The following is a 17,877-nucleotide window of genomic DNA, read 5'->3' as shown; positions in this document are numbered from 1 at the left end:
TTGATCATTTGCATCCCTAGTACCAGTCTATGACACCACACTAAATGTCACAGGTACCATCACAGCCATGTTGACCTGACTGATAACATGCCTCTCCACTATTCCCTCCCAGCGCTCCTCCACAGACAGACTATATTTAACCCTCTGACATCCCATAATATATAAAATCCTCCAGGCTGGAGTGAGCTTTCATCCACGTGTGGAATGCAGAATGTATTTTTTAGGTAAAAGTAGTAATACCGTTACAAGTAAACGATACAAGTACTGTAGCTTGCAAATCGGCTATTTTCGACTAGCCCGGATATAAAATAAAAGAGGGCTTAAGTGCTTAATGTATATAATCTAAATCTAATAAGTAACTTGTAACTAAAAGATGTCATGGCGGGGGCCATAGATAGTGTGGATGTGGTTATTTAAAACCCTGTCTCGTGTCTCCTATACCGGAGTGTTGGAAAGCCGCTGGGATTGCGTCTCCCCGAGACGCTCCCTGCATGTTCTCTCTCCTTCCTCCTTCCTCCTTCCTCCTTCCCTGCTCCCTGTCAGCCCCCGAGGAGGAGACGAGACCCTCTAATCCATGACAGTGTGTTTAATCCCACCGTCCATCAACACGTCACGCTGAAGCCTAATATATGCTCCGTCCAACCATGGTGTCACACACAGAGAGAATAGAGAATAGCCAAGCTCACACCAGCTTGTGATTTAGATCTTTTTCCTCCATCACACGTCATATTGAGGCTCACTCCCCCCCTTCCCCCACCCTGCTCCTGTTACTCGAACCGTACGGTATAGCCCTATCCCTATTCTGGGCCTGAACATTCAGCCAAAAATAGCAGATCTACAAGCTCTACGACATGTCGCAATGTGACATGTTGTTGTGAGCTTGTTAGATGGTCTATTTTCGGCAAAGAGATTTGGTATAGAGAGAAATAATAGCGGATCTAGTTCACACTCCTGGGCATATTTAGAATAGCCTGTCTGGAGCAATGAAACCATAACCCTTTATACTTAGTAAACTAATACTTACTTCACTGGGGTCGACTCTGTGCTTGGGCCCAGTGTTGATTTTGACAGCAAAGTTTTTATTTATTTTTAGTCATAGTCTTTTGAATCAAATTCCATTTATTTTTAGTCATATTTTAGTCATTCTGAAATGTTTTCGTCTAGTTTTAGTCGACTAAATATCATAAGATTTTAGTCGACTAAATCTACAGTTGATTTAGTCGACTAAAGTGTATGTTGGCGGTGCCTTGATGTCGGCGTAATGGCTGATTTCACACTTGGTTGCATGCTGAAAATAGCCGATCTACAAGCGTTGTGAGCTTGTATATCTGCTATTTTCAGAGCGTAACACCCACACGGCGCAACAAAACATAAAATGACTCGTCTTAGTTCTACTGGATCTCTTCTAGTCCCTCCCTAACATTGTATTGATGAAATTGTCAATATATTCATTTTGTTTTTGTCAGTGAAAAAAGGGTAGCCGACAAACCTTTTTCATCATTGGGCCACTCTTTCCCCCCCCACTACACCAAATCTCTTCGCTGAAAATAGCCTATCAATGAGCTTGTCTGTTTTTCTGTGAATTCTGTGAATGTTCTCCCCAGAAATGGGATGCTGTGTAGGGTTCATGTGGTTACATCGATCTGACGATCAGAATACCTGCTTCTATTTTACAGTGTGTTCTCTTGTACAGTATTTGGGCCCAAACAACATGTTGTATATATATATATATATATATATCTGTGCTGCACGGTGAGCACGCATGGCTTTATTAAGTGTTGTTTTTAATAAGCCAGTAATGAATGTCTGGGGAGCTTTCCCGCTCCAGATGTCTGGCTGTTCTCCCAGGTTTCGCTTTGATCGGCAGTTCGCCCGTTACATGAGTTTCCTTCGCCGAAACGCCTTGTACGGTGATTCCCACCTCACATGAATATTCATCCCTTGGCTCGCTCTCGGAGCACGTCACCTCATGAATATTCACACGCTTCTGATAAATTGCCGGGGTTTAACTCATTAAGACCGGGAACGCATTTGTGTAAATGTTTAGATGTCTTTGGGCTATTCAAAAATAGCAGATCTACAAGTATGTGTTAAGTTGTGAAAATGTGTGCAAATCTTTCAATATAATATACATTTTTAACTCAAATCTTTGCTTCTGTGGGGGTCCCTGGAACTAAATATTTTCAGATGGGGGGTCCGCAGTCAAATACATATAATTGTGGGGGTCCTGATATAGCAACATATGTTTAAAAAAAAAAAAAAAAAGACTTAGGATTTAGAAGACATTTGTAGAATCCCCAAGAAGCAAATATTTGAGTTAAAAATGTTCGCTTTAAAACAAAAAAAAAGTATATACAAAGATTTACACACATTTTCATGATTTTCCAAAAAATAGCAGATCTACAAGCTCAGTGCCGCGCTATGAGCTTGTAGATCTGCTATTTTTGAATAGCCAAAAGAAATCTAAAAATGACACACAGAGATGCGTTCCGGGTCTTAAAGGGTTAATATTTTGTGCAGACAGATGCATTATTTCCGTGCGTGAATGAATCCGCCTCGTGGCGGATCAATGTGTCCGACCTTCCGTTGAGAGTGATTTCCCTCATTACTCTAAGACGTCTCCTCTGCCTTTCCAACCCAACATAACCTTGGATGCCGTGCTCATTTTGACGGCACGCTTTGATTCAGTTTTAGTCATAGTCTTTTTGAATACAATTCTGTTTAGTTTTAGTCATATTTTAGTCAATTCAATCTATAGCTGATTTAGTCTACACATTTTTCTTTTTGGGCAGGCCTTGATGGCATCATAATGCTTGATTTATACTCAGCTGTGTGCCAAAAAATAGCCGATCTACAAGCTCCTATGTGAGCGTGTAGATCGGGCTATTTCCGGAGTGTAAGACCCACACACAACCACGCATAAAATGAATTGTCTTAGTTTATTGTTTATTTTAGATCCCCATCAGTGACTGCCTCAGCAGTGACTATTCTTCCTGGGGTCAAATAGTACAATTAAAAACATTACAGTGCAATTAAAACATATAATTGACACGCAAAAATAAAATAATTAAAGAACCAATACAATTCCCATAGCCGTCCTCTTCCCTGAGCCAGGCCTAAACCTGACCGCATACCAAAGTTCTACTGGATCTCTTCTCCACTAGTCTTAGTTCTACTGGATCTCTTCTCCACTAGTCTTAGTTCTACTGGATCTCTTCTCCTCTAGTCTTAGTTCTACTGGATCTCTTCTCCACTAGTCTTAGTTCTACTGGATCTCTTCTCCTCTAGTCTTAGTTCTACTGGATCTCTTCTCCACTAGCCTTAGTTCTACTGGATCTCTGCTCCACTAGTCTTAGTTATACTGGATCTCTTCTCCACTAGTCTTAGTTATACTGGATCTCTTCTCCTCTAGTCTTAGTTCTACTGGATCTCTTCTCCTCTAATCTTAGTTATACTGGATCTCTTCTTCTCTAGTCTTAGTTCTACTGGATCTCTTCTCCTCTAATCTTAGTTATACTGGATCTCTTCTTCTCTAGTCTTAGTTCTACTGGCTCTCTTCTCCTCTAGTCTTAGTTCTACTGGCTCTCTTCTCCTCTAGTCTTAGTTCTACTGGATCTCTTCTCCTCTAGTCTTAGTTCTACTGGATCTCTTCTCCTCTAATCTTAGTTATACTGGATCTCTTCTACTCTAGTCTTAGTTCTACTGGATCTCTTCTCCTCTAGTCTTAGTTCTACTGGATCTCTTCTCCTCTAGTCTTAGTTCTACTGGATCTCTTCTCCTCTAGTCTTAGTTCTACTGGCTCTCTTCTCCTCTAGTCTTAGTTATACTGGATCTCTTCTCCTCTAGTCTTAGTTCTACTGGATCTCTTCTCCTCTAGTCTTAGTTCTACTGGCTCTCTTCTCCTCTAGTCTTAGTTCTACTGGCTCTCTTCTCCTCTAGTCTTAGTTCTACTGGCTCTCTTCTCCTCTAGTCTTAGTTATACTGGATCTCTTCTCCTCTAGTCTTAGTTCTACTGGATCTCTTCTACTCTAGTCTTAGTTCTACTGGATCTCTTCTCCTCTAGTCTTAGTTCTACTGGATCTCTTCTCCACTAGTCTTAGTTCTACTGGATCTCTTCTCCTCTAGTCTTAGTTCTACTGGATCTCTTCTCCACTAGTCTTAGTTCTACTGGATCTCTGCTCCACTAGTCTTAGTTCTACTGGATCTCTTCTCCACTAGTCTTAGTTCTACTGGATCTCTTCTCCTCTAGTCTTAGTTCTACTGGATCTCTTCTCCACTAGTCTTAGTTCTACTGGATCTCTTCTCCACTAGTCTTAGTTCTACTGGATCTCTTCCCAACTAGTCTTAGTTCTACTGGATCTCTTCTCCACTAGTCTTAGTTCTAATGGATCTCTGCTCCACTAGTCTGTATGTACTTAGTTACTTAGTTACTGTTTTGTGTGGGTGCCGAGAACCGAAAAACAGCCTCGTCTACAAGCTCACAATGTGTAGCAGCGCGACACATTGTGAGCTTACAGATAGTATAAACATAAATAGTATAAAAGTATAAATCAGGCTTTAGGCTAGAGAGTATAGAGTCACGGGTGTGTTGAGGTTCGAGGGACAGTTCGAAGGGGGTTCAAATAATCCTCAGACGACATTGGTTACTAAATTCATTTTAATAATGTATAATTTAAAAAAGGCTTTGTTCCTCTATAGTGTTTATATCTAAATGTTTAAAAAGCCCTAATGGGGCTCTTTCAGGCCGAGGCACCTTGAATGAACTTCTTAAAGGTGCAGTAAGTGATTTTCTTTTGTTAAAATAAGTGTTAAATAGCTCTATAATGTGATAGTCAATCATTGCTGTACTGTAGGGCAGGGGTGTCAAACTCGTGTTATCAGGGCTGAAAGGGGTCCACTGCAAGGGGTCCCCCACCCCCTCGCTGCTCGTTGCAGGCCGCTCTCTCTCTCTCGCCGCTGACTGTACACTCTACCTGTGTAAGTCTATGGGCGGCCGAGAGGACAATAGCCAATCATGGCTGTGGCCTCGACACTCGGAATTAGCATACTTAGTTTCACCATATAGTGGCGAGAGAACAATAGCCAGCCCTGGACGCTCGTAATTAGCACACTTAGTTTCACCATGGTCTCATTTAGGTCGTCGTTCACAGCATGAACACAGGGCTCAGGAACCCAAAGTCTCACCATTCAAACTGAGGACTGGAGAATGTGATTCAGAAGGCTAAAGAAAATAAAGTTTGTCGAGGAAACCCCGGGTGTTCAACGCTACTTGGAGAGACGCTATTGATTGATGAGGATTTTGTCTTTATCAAAAGCGCATCGATAGACGCTTAACAAAGCCCCGTGCACCACGGTGGATTTCGAACCCACAACCTCCTCCGCGGTGGTGGATGGGCAGGGGGCTTTACCACCGCGCTAACCGAGCGCCTTGTTCCTTTCTCTCTCTACTGTAAATGTTATCTCTCCACTTGCTGATGTGTATTGATTGAGACCAGAGAGATGAAATATATAGTTTTTAAAAAACAGCTCAGTAGGAGAAGATGACCTTTGTCTCTCTGCCTGGCAGCCACCTCCATTCCTCCATTCCTCTGCACTGAGAGGATAACTCGATTCTCCCATATGGGTTATATATCTTAAAAAATCACACCCTGTGTGAAGTGGGCGGTGTCTTGCTAGCTAATCACAATACTGAATGGAGTCAACCAATCATGTACAACGAATAAATACATTTATTGAAACAATCTTTATGATGGACGAAACCATAACTTAAAAAAAACCAATTTGTTTTTTTTTAAGTTTTTAAGTTTTATTGAAACTTAAAAAAAACCAATCTATGGTTTTTTTTAAGTTATGGTTTCTTATATAGGGCTATGCACATGTGTCATGTGACACTGGCCAATCACAGTCCTGAATAGACTGTGATTGGCCAATCACGGTGCAGGGTTAGGCAGGGTACTTTTTGGCCAATGACAGCGCAGGATTTGTTGTACAAATATCCAAACCTCACTTATAGGGGCGGTTTCACCGCCCAAAAATACGGACTGACTGGGGGTTGATGCTGCTATAGATTGGACTGCTAGATTGTTTTTATACAGTATATGGTTGCTGTCGGGTGGTGAATATGTTTACTAGAAACAGGTGGAAACCACGAATCTCCATATTTCATCCTTTTTTTGCTTTCATAAATGAGTCACAGTGTGACGTGTCTTGAAGTGAGCTTGAAGATCTGCTATTTATTTTTTTTGCAAAAAAGCTGAGCCTTACCATTTTTGGACATACCACTCGTCAGTGACTTTAAGACCGGCGGGAACGCATCTGCGTCATTTTAAGATTTCTTTGGGCTATTAAAAAATAGCTATGAGCTTGTAGATCTGCCATTTTTGAAAAATCATGTACATTTGTGGAAATTCCAATTTCCAATTCCAATTTTTGGAATAATATACATGTTTTAAAGCGAACATTTTTAACTATGTTACAACTCCTGGGGGTCCATGGAACAAAATATTTTGAGATGGGGGTCCAAGGCCAAATACATATAATTTGGGGTTTGAGAACCACTGATATTATAGCAACATATGTCTTTTTTTTTTAAACTGTTAGGATTTAGAATCTACATTTGTAGAATCCCCCCAGAAGCAGAAAATATTTGAGTTAAAAATGTTCGCTTTAAAAATATATATATATATATTCAAAACATTTCCCACGATTTCCCCCCCACAAAATAGCAGATCTACAAGCTCATAGTGCGGCACTCGGTGCCGCACTATGAGCTTGTATATCTGCTATTTTTGAATAGCTCAAATAAATCCCAAAAATTTCAGCGATGCGTCTGAATGTGTTAAAACAGTGCAGTGGTGCACGATAATATTCACCTGGGAGAACACAGGAGCGCTGCCTTGGTATTTATCTAAGCTCTCGAGCGTGCGAACACAGTTCATGATGCAGTCAGTCTTCATGCTCCAAAGGTGCATGATGCAGTGTGTGTCTGATAGAGCATGGATTCATAGGACTGTCTATGGATCTGACAGCCCCCCCCCCCACACACACACACACACACACACACACACACACTGAGCTAATTATGAAATGATTTCTACATCATAACAACAACAACAACAACACAGACATCACTGTGATAATGAGCTGAAGGTTCTGAACGAGAGAGAAGAATGGAAACAGACCACCGCAAGGAAAGAGAGAGAGAGAGAGAGAGAGAGAGAGAGAGAGAGAGAGAGAGAGAGAGAGAGAGAGAGAGAGAGAGAGAGAGAGAGATACTTGAATGTATTAGGATGTCTTTTAGCCAAAGGCTACTATTCCAAAAGTCCTGAGTTAGTAACATAAATGAAGATATCAATCGAAAGCATAAAACATTAGAATATACGACTGAAATATGCTGGTTGGGTATGCGGGCGGGGCTTAGACCACCAGTGCACGCACGCACAAGCACACACACGCACACACACACTCTGACACCAGCACAAAAACACACACACATCCCTAACCTGACCTTTCCTCTTCTTTGCCCTACAGGTGGTTGCCCGGCGACGGCAATGCCGATGTCAGACAGGTCATGTGACCCACCCTGCAACAAGCCCCGCTCTACGTGCACTGAGGTGAGGGGGGGGGGGGGGGGTGTAAGGGGGGGGGGGGGGTGTGAGGGGGGGCGGGGGTGCCTGGGAGACAGAGGTGATAACTAATACGCAGTACTCACTTGGACTTGAGTAAGTGTAAAAATACAAGCAACAGTACTGCATTAAAAATCACGCAGACACACACACACACACACACACACACACACACAATTTGTATTACTCTACATGTGAATAGTATACATATATGTGAGAACATTCAGAGTTTAGTGTGCCAGTCTTATAAAGTACTTTAAGTCACTGGTTCTCAAAGTGGGGTCTGCTTTTTTTTATTTTTTTATCTTGAAAATGTGTGCAAAACTTTACAACACTTTTTAACACAAATCTTTGCTTCTGGGGGTCCCTGGCACAACACATTTTCAGGTGGGGGTCCGTGGCCACACATATATATCAATTTTGGGGGTCCTTGGCACGAAAAGGTTTGAGAAGCACAGCTTGAAGTAGTCAGATGAGAGATGTTCAAGTGGGCGGTGGTCCATGAAAGGTTGTGGACCACTGGGGTTAGAAACTAGAGGTTGACCTTCAGCAGTTGATGTTCTGCAGCTGAACCCCCCCCCCCCCCCCCCTCTAGTAAAACCTAGTAAACATATTCATAAATAAACATGAACATGGTCAGTAGCAGCACATAAACCTTCAGTTCAGAGAGGACACACGTTTACACTTCTCTGATAGATTTGACTCGCTTCACAATTACACCTTTCGGGCAAATAAACCTTCTTCAGAACTCTCTGCTGAAATGCATGGAGCAAGCATTGATTTTTTTTTTCTTTGTGATGTGAGCCAAATAAAAAGGTGGAGCATTTTTCCCATCTTGACTTTTTGATTTAGTTTGTATTAGTTCTCCAAAAAAAAAAGAAAAAAGAATTGCACACTCTGGCTCCATACGCAGGGGATTTATTTGATTGACGTTTGGGCCTTTTGAACCTTCCTCAGGAGGAAGAATCAGAACGCTAGCAGAACACAATCTGCTACATTAAAAAAGTTTCCCTTATTTTTATTTTTTTTCCCCCACATAGTTTGAGCCTTTTCATCAGTTTTACTTATCTATAACACCACAGGTCCAACCTCGAGCCTTATGCGTCCGTTACTCTGAGAGTGTACAAATGGAACCTTATGGATCTGTAACTCTGAGAGTGTACACATGGAACCTTATGGGTCTGTAACTCTGAGAGTGTACACATGGAACCTTATGGGTCTGTAACTCTGAGAGTGTACACATGGAACCTTATGGGTCTGTAACTCTGAGAGTGTACACATGATGGAACCTTATGAGTCTGTAACTCTGAGAGTGTACACATGGAACCTTATGGGTCTGTAACTCTGAGAGTGTACACATGGAACCTTATGGGTCTGTAACTCTGAGAGTGTACACATGGAACCTTATGGATCTGTAACTCTGAGAGTGTACACATGGAACCTTATGGGTCTGTAACTCTGAGAGTGTACACATGGAACCTTATGGATCTGTAACTCTGAGAGTGTACACATGGAACCTTATGGGTCTGTAACTCTGAGAGTGTACACATGGAACCTTTGGGTCTGTAACTCTGAGAGTGTACACATGGAACCTTTGGGTCTGGAACTCTGAGAGTGTACACATGGAACCTTTGGGTCTGTAACTCTGAGAGTGTACACATGGAACCTTTGGGTCTGGAACTCTGAGAGTGTACACATGGAACCTTATGGGTCTGTAACTCTGAGAGTGTACACATGGAACCTTTGGGTCTGGAACTCTGAGAGTGTACACATGGAACCTTTGGGTCTGTAACTCTGAGAGTGTACACATGGAACCTTTGGGTCTGGAACTCTGAGAGTGTACACATGGAACCTTTGGGTCTGTAACTCTGAGAGTGTACACATGGAACCTTTGGATCTGTAACTCTGAGTGTACACATGGAACCTTTGGAAAAGTTGGCGCACCACTGATATAGCAACATACTGTTAGGATTCAGAAAACATGTTTAGATATGTATTTGGCCGCCGTGGACCCCATCTCAAAATGTGTTGTTCCAGAGACCCCCCCCAGAAGCAAAGATTTGAGTTACAAATGTTCGCTTTAAAAATACATATATTTAAAGAACAAAGGGATTCTACCGTTGCGCCTCAACCTTAAACGGCCAGTCCGGTGCGTCACAGGGGTAGGGACAGTAAGTGCAGAAGAGAGAACGCTGGAGCAACACGGACAGTTTAGGCCTTTTATTTATTTCGGTGCAAGTAAACAGATAGACTGACGTTTCGGTCTTTCGACCTTCCTCAGAGTCATGATTTGTTTTACTTGCACCGAAATAAATAAAAGGCCTAAACTGTCCGTGTTGCTCCAGCGTTCTCTCTTCTGCACATATATTTAAAGATTTGCACACATTTTCAAGATATTTCAAAAAATAGCAGATCTACAAGCTCGTAGCGTGGCACTCGGTGCCGCGCTAGGAGCTTGTAGATCTGCTATTTTCGAATAGCCAAAGAAGGGCGTTCGTTCCACATCATGGTGTCAGAGCAGTAGAGTGAGAACTTTCCCAAAGTGTGTTCTAAATGTGGGAACCAGATCATGATCTCTGAGATCTCTGGAACCCTCCACGTAAAATCACTCTCATTCGTAAGCTGCACACTCTCAGAGTTATAGACCCCCATGAGTGTCCATTTTGGGCCTCTGGGAGGTCCCCAGGCCCAATGTTGGGAACCAGCAGTGGTCTATATAAAACAAATGAGAAAAAAAAAATAACCTTATAATACTGGTACCACGTGTAACCATGGCAACCATGTAGTCACGACCTCATGGCGGTGATGTGTGTGGTGTGTGTGTGTGTGTGTGTGTGTGTGTGTGTGTGGTAATTTACTGCAGCTGTTATTTCTGAACTCACTGTTTGTGCCGCAGCAATCTGGGAACCCAGAGCCAAGATGAGAATGAAAAACAGCGCCCTCTGCTGTTTGTACTATCTCATCTTGGCTCTGGGACAATGACAACGTAGCACCCGTGCGCAAGGAGCTTTCACTTCCGGTGGTGCCACTATGTTTTCATTCCCACTAACAATATTTCTACATGGAACACTAACACCACTTCTCCCAGAGAACATGGATCGTTTTGGTTATAAGCCCACTTGTTTCTATGATGAAAGAGCAAGATAAAATGTGAATATCTTTCCGTGGTTTTGTCTGCTCCGCGGACGCTATTGTTAAATTAGTTTGGGTTTGTTTCGAGGGGGAAGGATCGACGGACACGTGAATCCCGCCCACTACATTTGATTGGGTAAAGCGCGGCCTGCTTCCTGATCTGAAGGCACGCCCACTTGTAGCCCAGTGCGTACATGTTATGACGAGCCTTCACGACAGATTCCAACGCAGAGCAGAATCTGTTCTTGAGAGATTAGTGCCGCAGTGACACAAACAACAAAGGGTGTTTTTCTCTATAGTGGGGGGGCAGTGGCGCCGCCAGAACGCTATCATAGGCCGGGCCTATAGGCAGGAGCGGGTGGGCACACGCGCGCAGCTCAAATTTGCGGTTTAAGGCAGATTTTGGGGGGCGAAAATGTGCGGTTTTAGGGCGTTTTGGGCGTTTTATTGTTACTTTATTTCGGTTTCATGGGTTAGGGTCAGGTTAGAGTTATGATTGGTCCCTCACTACTTCGGAGGGTGTGAAATCCAATCACAACTGAGCCAGACCAAATCTGCCGAGGGCAATTCTTTTTTTTTTTTGTTGCAATGGCAGATTAGTCTGGTCTCCAGGCTAGTGAAAGGCCTGTATAGGGGTAGAGTGGTAACATGTTGACTCTAAGACCAGTGGTTCTCAACCAAAGTACCTCTCCAAGTACCACCTTTATGACTTGACGTTAAAATGCAGTAGCGTAGCGTAGCCTACACCTACCCTATCCCACCCAATTCAGCCATGCACAGTTCACACAGGGGGCTAATTAATTCCTAATAAATAATATATACAAAATAAAATATATAGAATATGTATTTTTCACAGTTGTCAGCCAAATCCATGCTGTACAAAATGGTAACAATACAAAACTGACACTTTAACTCACACGAGAGACAGAGACACAGACAGACAGACAGACACACGTGCTCGCCGCTGGAAAAATATGTTTTTGGGCGGTGTAGCCGCCCCTATAAGTGGGGTTGGGACACCTCATTAGTATTAATTTCCTGCACTGTGATTGGCCCACTTGGCCCACTTTCCTGTACTGTGATTGGCTGACTATATTGGATGACTCTATTCAGCACTGTGATTGGCTAGCGAGACACATGATGACATTAATAACCTATAAATAGGATTATGCACTTCCAAAAATCCTTTTTTTTTGGAAGTGAGCTTCCATCACTATGATGACCACTGTGATGACCACATCGCCCACTTCACACTGGGTGTGATTTTTTTAATTAGCCAAAGCTGATACAGATGGATTTTAGACCAGTGGTTCCCAAACTGGGGGGTCCCTAAATTATTTTGAAAGTATATTTCAAACTATTTGAAAGTATATTTCATTTTATCGTCTACTCAGGCTTCTGTGTTTCACCCCAGACAGTTTTGAAGTCGCTTGATTCAGTATTTATTTAGATATTTGATATTCATCCTATCAGACATGTGACCCAAACGTGGTCGTGTTAATGTTTGGGAACCAGAGCAGTAGGGGGCGGAGCCCAGTAGGGGGGGGTGGAGCCCAGGTGGCTCGGTGACCAATAGCCTTTCTTCCTTTGTTCCGCCACACCCCACTGTGTCTGCAGCACGCCACTGGTTGCATTGTGGGTATCTTTCTGGGAGCTATTACAGCCAATAGGAGACTCCCCGTAGAGAGCCTGCAGGCGAGAGAGAGACAGGTGTGGGAGATTAGAGAGACAGATAGAGAGTGAGAGAGTGAGAGAGAGAGGGGGGAGACAGAGAGAGAGACGAGAGAGGTGTGTGTGTGTGTGTGTGTGTGTGTGTGTGTGTGTGTGTGTGTGTGTGTATGGGGGGGGGGGGGGGGGGGGGGGCGAACCTCTGGAATAATGAGTACCCCCTCCACCTGTTTCCATCTGTTTATATGTGTGTGTGTGTGTGCGAGGATGGGATTAAGTCGACCCTGGGGTTTCACATAAACGCATCGTCTCAAAGCAAACATGAAAGGAAGAGAGAGAGAGAGAGAGAGAGAGAGAGAGAGAGAGAGAGAGAGAGAGATATGGAACCAAAACAAACAGTGGATGAACTCAAAGAAAGAAATGACTTAAACCTAGTACTTCTCAAAGTGCGGGTCCGTAATTGTAGTGGAGTAAAAGTACAATATTTGCCTCTGAGATGTAGTGGAGTAGAAGCAAAAGTATTGACATGTGGACACACTCCAGTAAAGTAGAAGTACCTCACAATTGTACTTAACTCATTCAGTGCCAAAAATATTTCTGGCTATATCACCCCTGTGCCAAGGCCAAAAATACATTGTAAAAAAAAAGTGCTTAGGAGCCGAGATACAGCCTTTTTCAGTAAAAAGTTATACAAGAAGTGAATGGAGCAGCAAATCTTCAAATCATCATATCTTGGGTTCTGAACCTTTTTTTTGAGTTTTTTTTTTTTTTTTTTTTTTTTTTTCCCATGACGTCTCAGACGTCATTGGCACTCTGGGCTTATGAAAAACGTGACGTCTGCGACGTCATTGGCGTTAAGTACAGTACTTTGAGTAAACAGTTACTTTCCACCACTGAGCGCATTAATACCAAACCTCCTGCACGTGGTTGTTTTCAGACGGGCGTGTGCGGCTGTGAGGACGGCTACACGGAGGTCATGACCTCGGACGGCGTGCTGGACCAGTGCACGGTCATCCCGGTGCTGGAGATCCCCACGGCGGGGGACAACCGCGCCGACGTCAAGACCATCCGGGGGGCCTTCAACCCCACCCAGCCGGCCTCTAGCGCCCCCGGCAGGGCAGGACGCACGTGGTTCCTCCAGCCCTTTAGTCCAGGTAAAAACCAGGCAGCGCTTCAACTTAAAAACACCCACTTTGACCCTGTTGTCAACCTTATCTCTTCACATATAACTGATCATCTGGAAAAAGTAAATGTTTTACTTAAGTAAAAGTATCAATGCTGCAACGTAGAGGTACTTTTCTACATTGCATTGAATTCAAAATTTGCTTGGGTAAAAAGTACACAAGTATTGGTATCAAAATGTACCTAAAGTACCAAAAGTAAAAAGTGCTGAAATGTTTGAAAACAGCAGATCTACAAGCTCACAACGCTTCGCAATGCGACGCGTTGTGAGCTTGTAGATCTGCTGTTTTCAAATAGCCTACGTATAAAATAGGGTTGATGTGTCGCGTGCGTGCGTGCGTGCGTGCGTGTGTGCGTGTGTGTGTGCATGCGTGTGTGCTCTTTAGAAAGGCCCACCATCATTTCACTGAATTCATAAACAATAGTTCATGCAAATAAAAAGGAGGAACCATGATGACATATTTTGGGGGGATTCCACATGAAACGCGTGTGCTGCATGGTGGTGCTATACTGCCCTCTTCAGGGCAGAGAGGGAAATGCACACATCTGAACCTCTGTTATAACTGTGGTTGTGTAACTGTATTCTCTCTCTCTCCCCCCCTCCCTCCCTCCCCCTCTCTCTCTGTCTCTCTCTCTCCAGATGGGAAGCTGAAGACGTGGGTGTACGGTGTGGCAGCGGGAGCGTTCGTCCTGCTCGTCTTCATCGTGTCCATGACGTACCTAGCATGGTAAGACACCTGTCTCACACCACGCTGCCTGTCTCTCTCTCTCTCTCCGGTCGCATCAGTTATATCTTTTCCCACTGTCCATCCCTTTCATTCATTCATTCATTCATTCATTCATTCATTCATCTTTATTTGTATTTCTATTTTGAGTTCTCTCATCATTTGCATCTTCATTTTCTTTTCTTCCACCTGTCCTGTCCTTCCCTTGCCTCCTACCTCCTCCTTCTCTTATCTCCTCTCTCCTACCTCCTTGCCTCCTCTCTCCTCCCTCCTTGCCTCCTCTCTCCTCGCTGACCGGTGGTCCAGTAGTTTGTGTTGTAGTCGGCTGTCCAGCAGCCCAAACTCCTCCTCCTCCTCCTCCTCCTCCTGTAGCCAGCAGGTAGTTTACTGGACAGAACGTGGCGACCACACTGTGGCGTTGTCCTACATCTGCCCCGACTGTCGGGAGCAAGAGCAGCACAACGCACCACAGGACACACAACAACAACACCACCACCTAACCCAAAAACTACTAATACAACATCAACAACAACAACAACACGAAATGAAAGAACACGAGATGCAAGAACACGAACATCAACAGCTGTTGATACAACACCAACAACAGCAAGAGATACCGATACACCGCCACCAGCAGTCACAACAACTAGAACACCTAAATGATCTTCCATCACCGCCTCCGTTGCCATCACAACAACATCGTTTACCGTCCCCTCCTCCGTTGCCATCACAACAACATCGTTTACCGTCCCCTCCTCCGTTGCCATCACAACAACATCGTTTACCGTCCCCTCCTCCGTTGCCATCACAACAACGCCGTCTACCGTCCCCTCCTCCGTGGCCGTCACAGCCAGAATATTTCACAGCCCTGTATTCGTTGACATCACAACATCAACTACGTCCTTTACCGTCGCCTCCGTTGCCGTCACCTCCTCTACACTGTGACAGTACTCGTTGCTCACAACAAGAACTACTACACATTCCGTCACCGCCTCCGTCACCGCCGCCACAACAGGTGGACACGACCCTTCCGTCACCGCCAGACACATGTGACGTTCCATCACCCCTGCCCCCCCCACTGCGCTATGAAACCTTCATTACGTAGTTCAAGGTTGTGTGGTCTAACCAAGCCCCCCAGAACCAAGAGGTTGTATTGAAGCGCGTTGGACATGCTGGGGCCACTGTCACGAACGAGCGGTTTCAACCAACGGGCTCGACTCACGAGCTTTGCACATGGAGGTGACGCAAAACGTGTCACCTCCGTGACGCATAACGTGTCACAGAAGCCCCCAATAGGCCCCGCCCGTCACATTTCACAACCCAGAAGAAGGGGTGATTTAGGACTATGCGCTGGCTGAACAACTCGGGGATTCCCGGTGCCCTCTCTATTATTTTTTAACTCTATGGGTCTAACGGGGGTAAACGTATAGCCTTGGGAACAAGCCATGTGGCCCATAGGGGGCAGGATCCTATCTCCTGTTCCTGTAGCGTGAGGCGGCTTGATGTAGGAGTACAACCCCCTGGACATGACGCTAGTATGTCACACAACAGGAGCTTACCCCCCCAATCCAAGCCATGATGCTGAGTGCCAAGCAGGGAGGCATTGGGTCCCATTTTATTATAGTCTCTGGTATGATCCTGCCGAGGGATCGAACCTCGACCTCCCGAACTCTAACCACCATGCCACTGAGCTGGTGGGCTCTTCCATGCCACCCTCCATTTAGGAGGGTGGGGGTGGGCTCTTCCATGCCACCCCCCGTGTTGGTTGGTGTCTAAACGTCGTGCCATACAAAGTGCCTGTCACATCATTTACAAGGAAAGATGCCTGGAGGTAAGCGCTGCATTACCTTACAAAACCACTAGGTGACCCTCGAGCTGTGTAGTTTGTAGAACACTTCTGTAGAGAAATCCCACCTAGATCAGTAACCTGGATTCCAGACCATAGAGTAGACTGCTTCTCTGGTCTGGCTTTGTGTTTTGAACCTGCAAGTTAAATCCGAAAGTCCGAAAAAAGCATTTATCCAATGAGCACCGGGGCTGGGGCTGGGTGTAACGATTAGCCAATCAGCGCCACAGACCGCTGACAATGTCCTCTCGGACTATGGCATCTAAACCCCAGGCACTCGCGACGCATTGCGCACTTGAAATGTGCCTCATATCTTACCACTATAATTGACAAAAGCTCAGAAAGTTCGTCCGGGATTCGCAAGCACAGGATCACTCCACATGCCTCCATGACCCGCCACAGACTGTTGATCGGAGATATGGCTATGATTTAGGCATCTTACCCCACCTCCATCAGTGATCAGACTCTCGGCTTGATTGATTCTCTGATTTGCCTATCAGACCCTCAGCCTGATCTGGCAGGTTGCCATAAGGATAATTCCTTTTAACAGGACGTTCATGAAAGTCCTTGCGGGCTTGTTTCCAATGAGGGCCTGTGAGCAATTAGGGGTTAAGAGTCTTGCTCAGGGACAAATTTCATTTCATCGACACATATGCTGGCGTGGCCTGGAATCGTACCTGGGGCAACCAGGGCCTCTGGCTCCCTAGGCGGGCTCACTAACCACTCAGCTATGGCCGCCATAGCAACCAGATACAGGAAGTCTGACCTCTTTATCACATGACCGAGGTTGGGAGGTTGGGACAGAGGTTAGGGCCGCAAAGCAAAGCGGGGAGGGAGGAGAGGAGAGGAGCCGAGAGGAGAGGAGAGGCCACAGGGGCCGGACTTCGCATGACGTGTGTGCAGAGTGACTAGGCCAGTGCTGTCTGGACCAACCATCGGATCGGGCCTAGATGTGAGGGCCGCCAAGCCTAAATCATAGCCTTTACAAGATCAACAGTCTGTGGCGGGTCTTGGAAGCATGTGATCGGGCCTAGATGTGAGAGCCGCGAAGCGACACCTGTTAGTCCATTAATGAGAACTGCGAGGAATTTGGCACTTCCTTATTGGCTTAATTTTAAAAACTGGAAGCTTGTCACCTGGTCAGAGGGTTACCAGGGTACTGGATTAGGGGTTCCCAGACTTGTTCAGCTTGAGACCCCAAAGAGAAATGATGTCTCTCCCATGGACCCATACTAACCATAGAAATTGTGAAATTAGCGATCTACAACCACAAGTTGTGAGCTTGTAGATCTTTATCATCATTAAAAAAAACTGTTCTGAACAACTTATAAACATTTGTTGTACATTTACTTTGAGGGAAAAAAGACCCTGGTGGAAAAAAAAAGATTGATTTGTGTGTCTGCTATACTTCAGGACAGTGGTTCTCAAACTCTTTACATTTCAATGCTGCCCCCATAACTCTGAGTGTAAAAATGGAACCAAATGGACCCGTAAGGGTCTATTTCAGGGGTCTTCAACGTTTTCAGGCCAGGGACCCCCTAGCTGAGAGAGAGATGGAGCAGGGACCCCCTCCATATTGTATAAAATTGTGTTTAAGATAAACGTTCGCTGCTATTATTTTCCCTCTACACCTATAACTCTTTAAGTAGCAGTTCTCCTCAGAAAAGGGATGCTAGGGTTCAAGTGGTTAAGGTAAAAA

The 17,877-nt window shown here is 44.7% G+C and overlaps 2 protein-coding genes across 2 annotated transcripts in view; one reads left to right on the top strand and one right to left on the bottom strand.

Moving 5' to 3' along the window:
• LOC308094783 (protein NLRC3-like) overlaps window positions 1–17,877 on the bottom strand; it is a 293,741-nt gene that overhangs the window by 222,721 nt on the left and 53,143 nt on the right. The gene's annotated exons all lie outside the window — the stretch shown is intronic.
• The window catches only part of thsd7aa (thrombospondin, type I, domain containing 7Aa), a gene marked incomplete at both ends in the record, with an annotated part of 158,541 nt that overhangs the window by 132,245 nt on the left and 8,419 nt on the right, over window positions 1–17,877 (top strand). Inside the window, 3 exons of the mRNA XM_080441696.1 lie at window positions 7,531–7,613; window positions 13,363–13,579; window positions 14,248–14,335. Of these exons, the coding sequence (XP_080297822.1) occupies window positions 7,531–7,613; window positions 13,363–13,579; window positions 14,248–14,335 (388 nt within the window). The remainder of the gene's footprint in view (window positions 1–7,530; window positions 7,614–13,362; window positions 13,580–14,247; window positions 14,336–17,877) is intronic.

This window comes from Gymnoscopelus braueri (assembly GCF_963280865.1).
Source record: "Gymnoscopelus braueri genome assembly, chromosome: 11".
Classification (NCBI taxonomy): Eukaryota; Metazoa; Chordata; class Actinopteri; order Myctophiformes; family Myctophidae; genus Gymnoscopelus; species Gymnoscopelus braueri.
The sequence above is the reverse complement of the archived record's forward strand: the minus strand, read 5'-3'. Positions and strand labels throughout refer to the sequence as shown.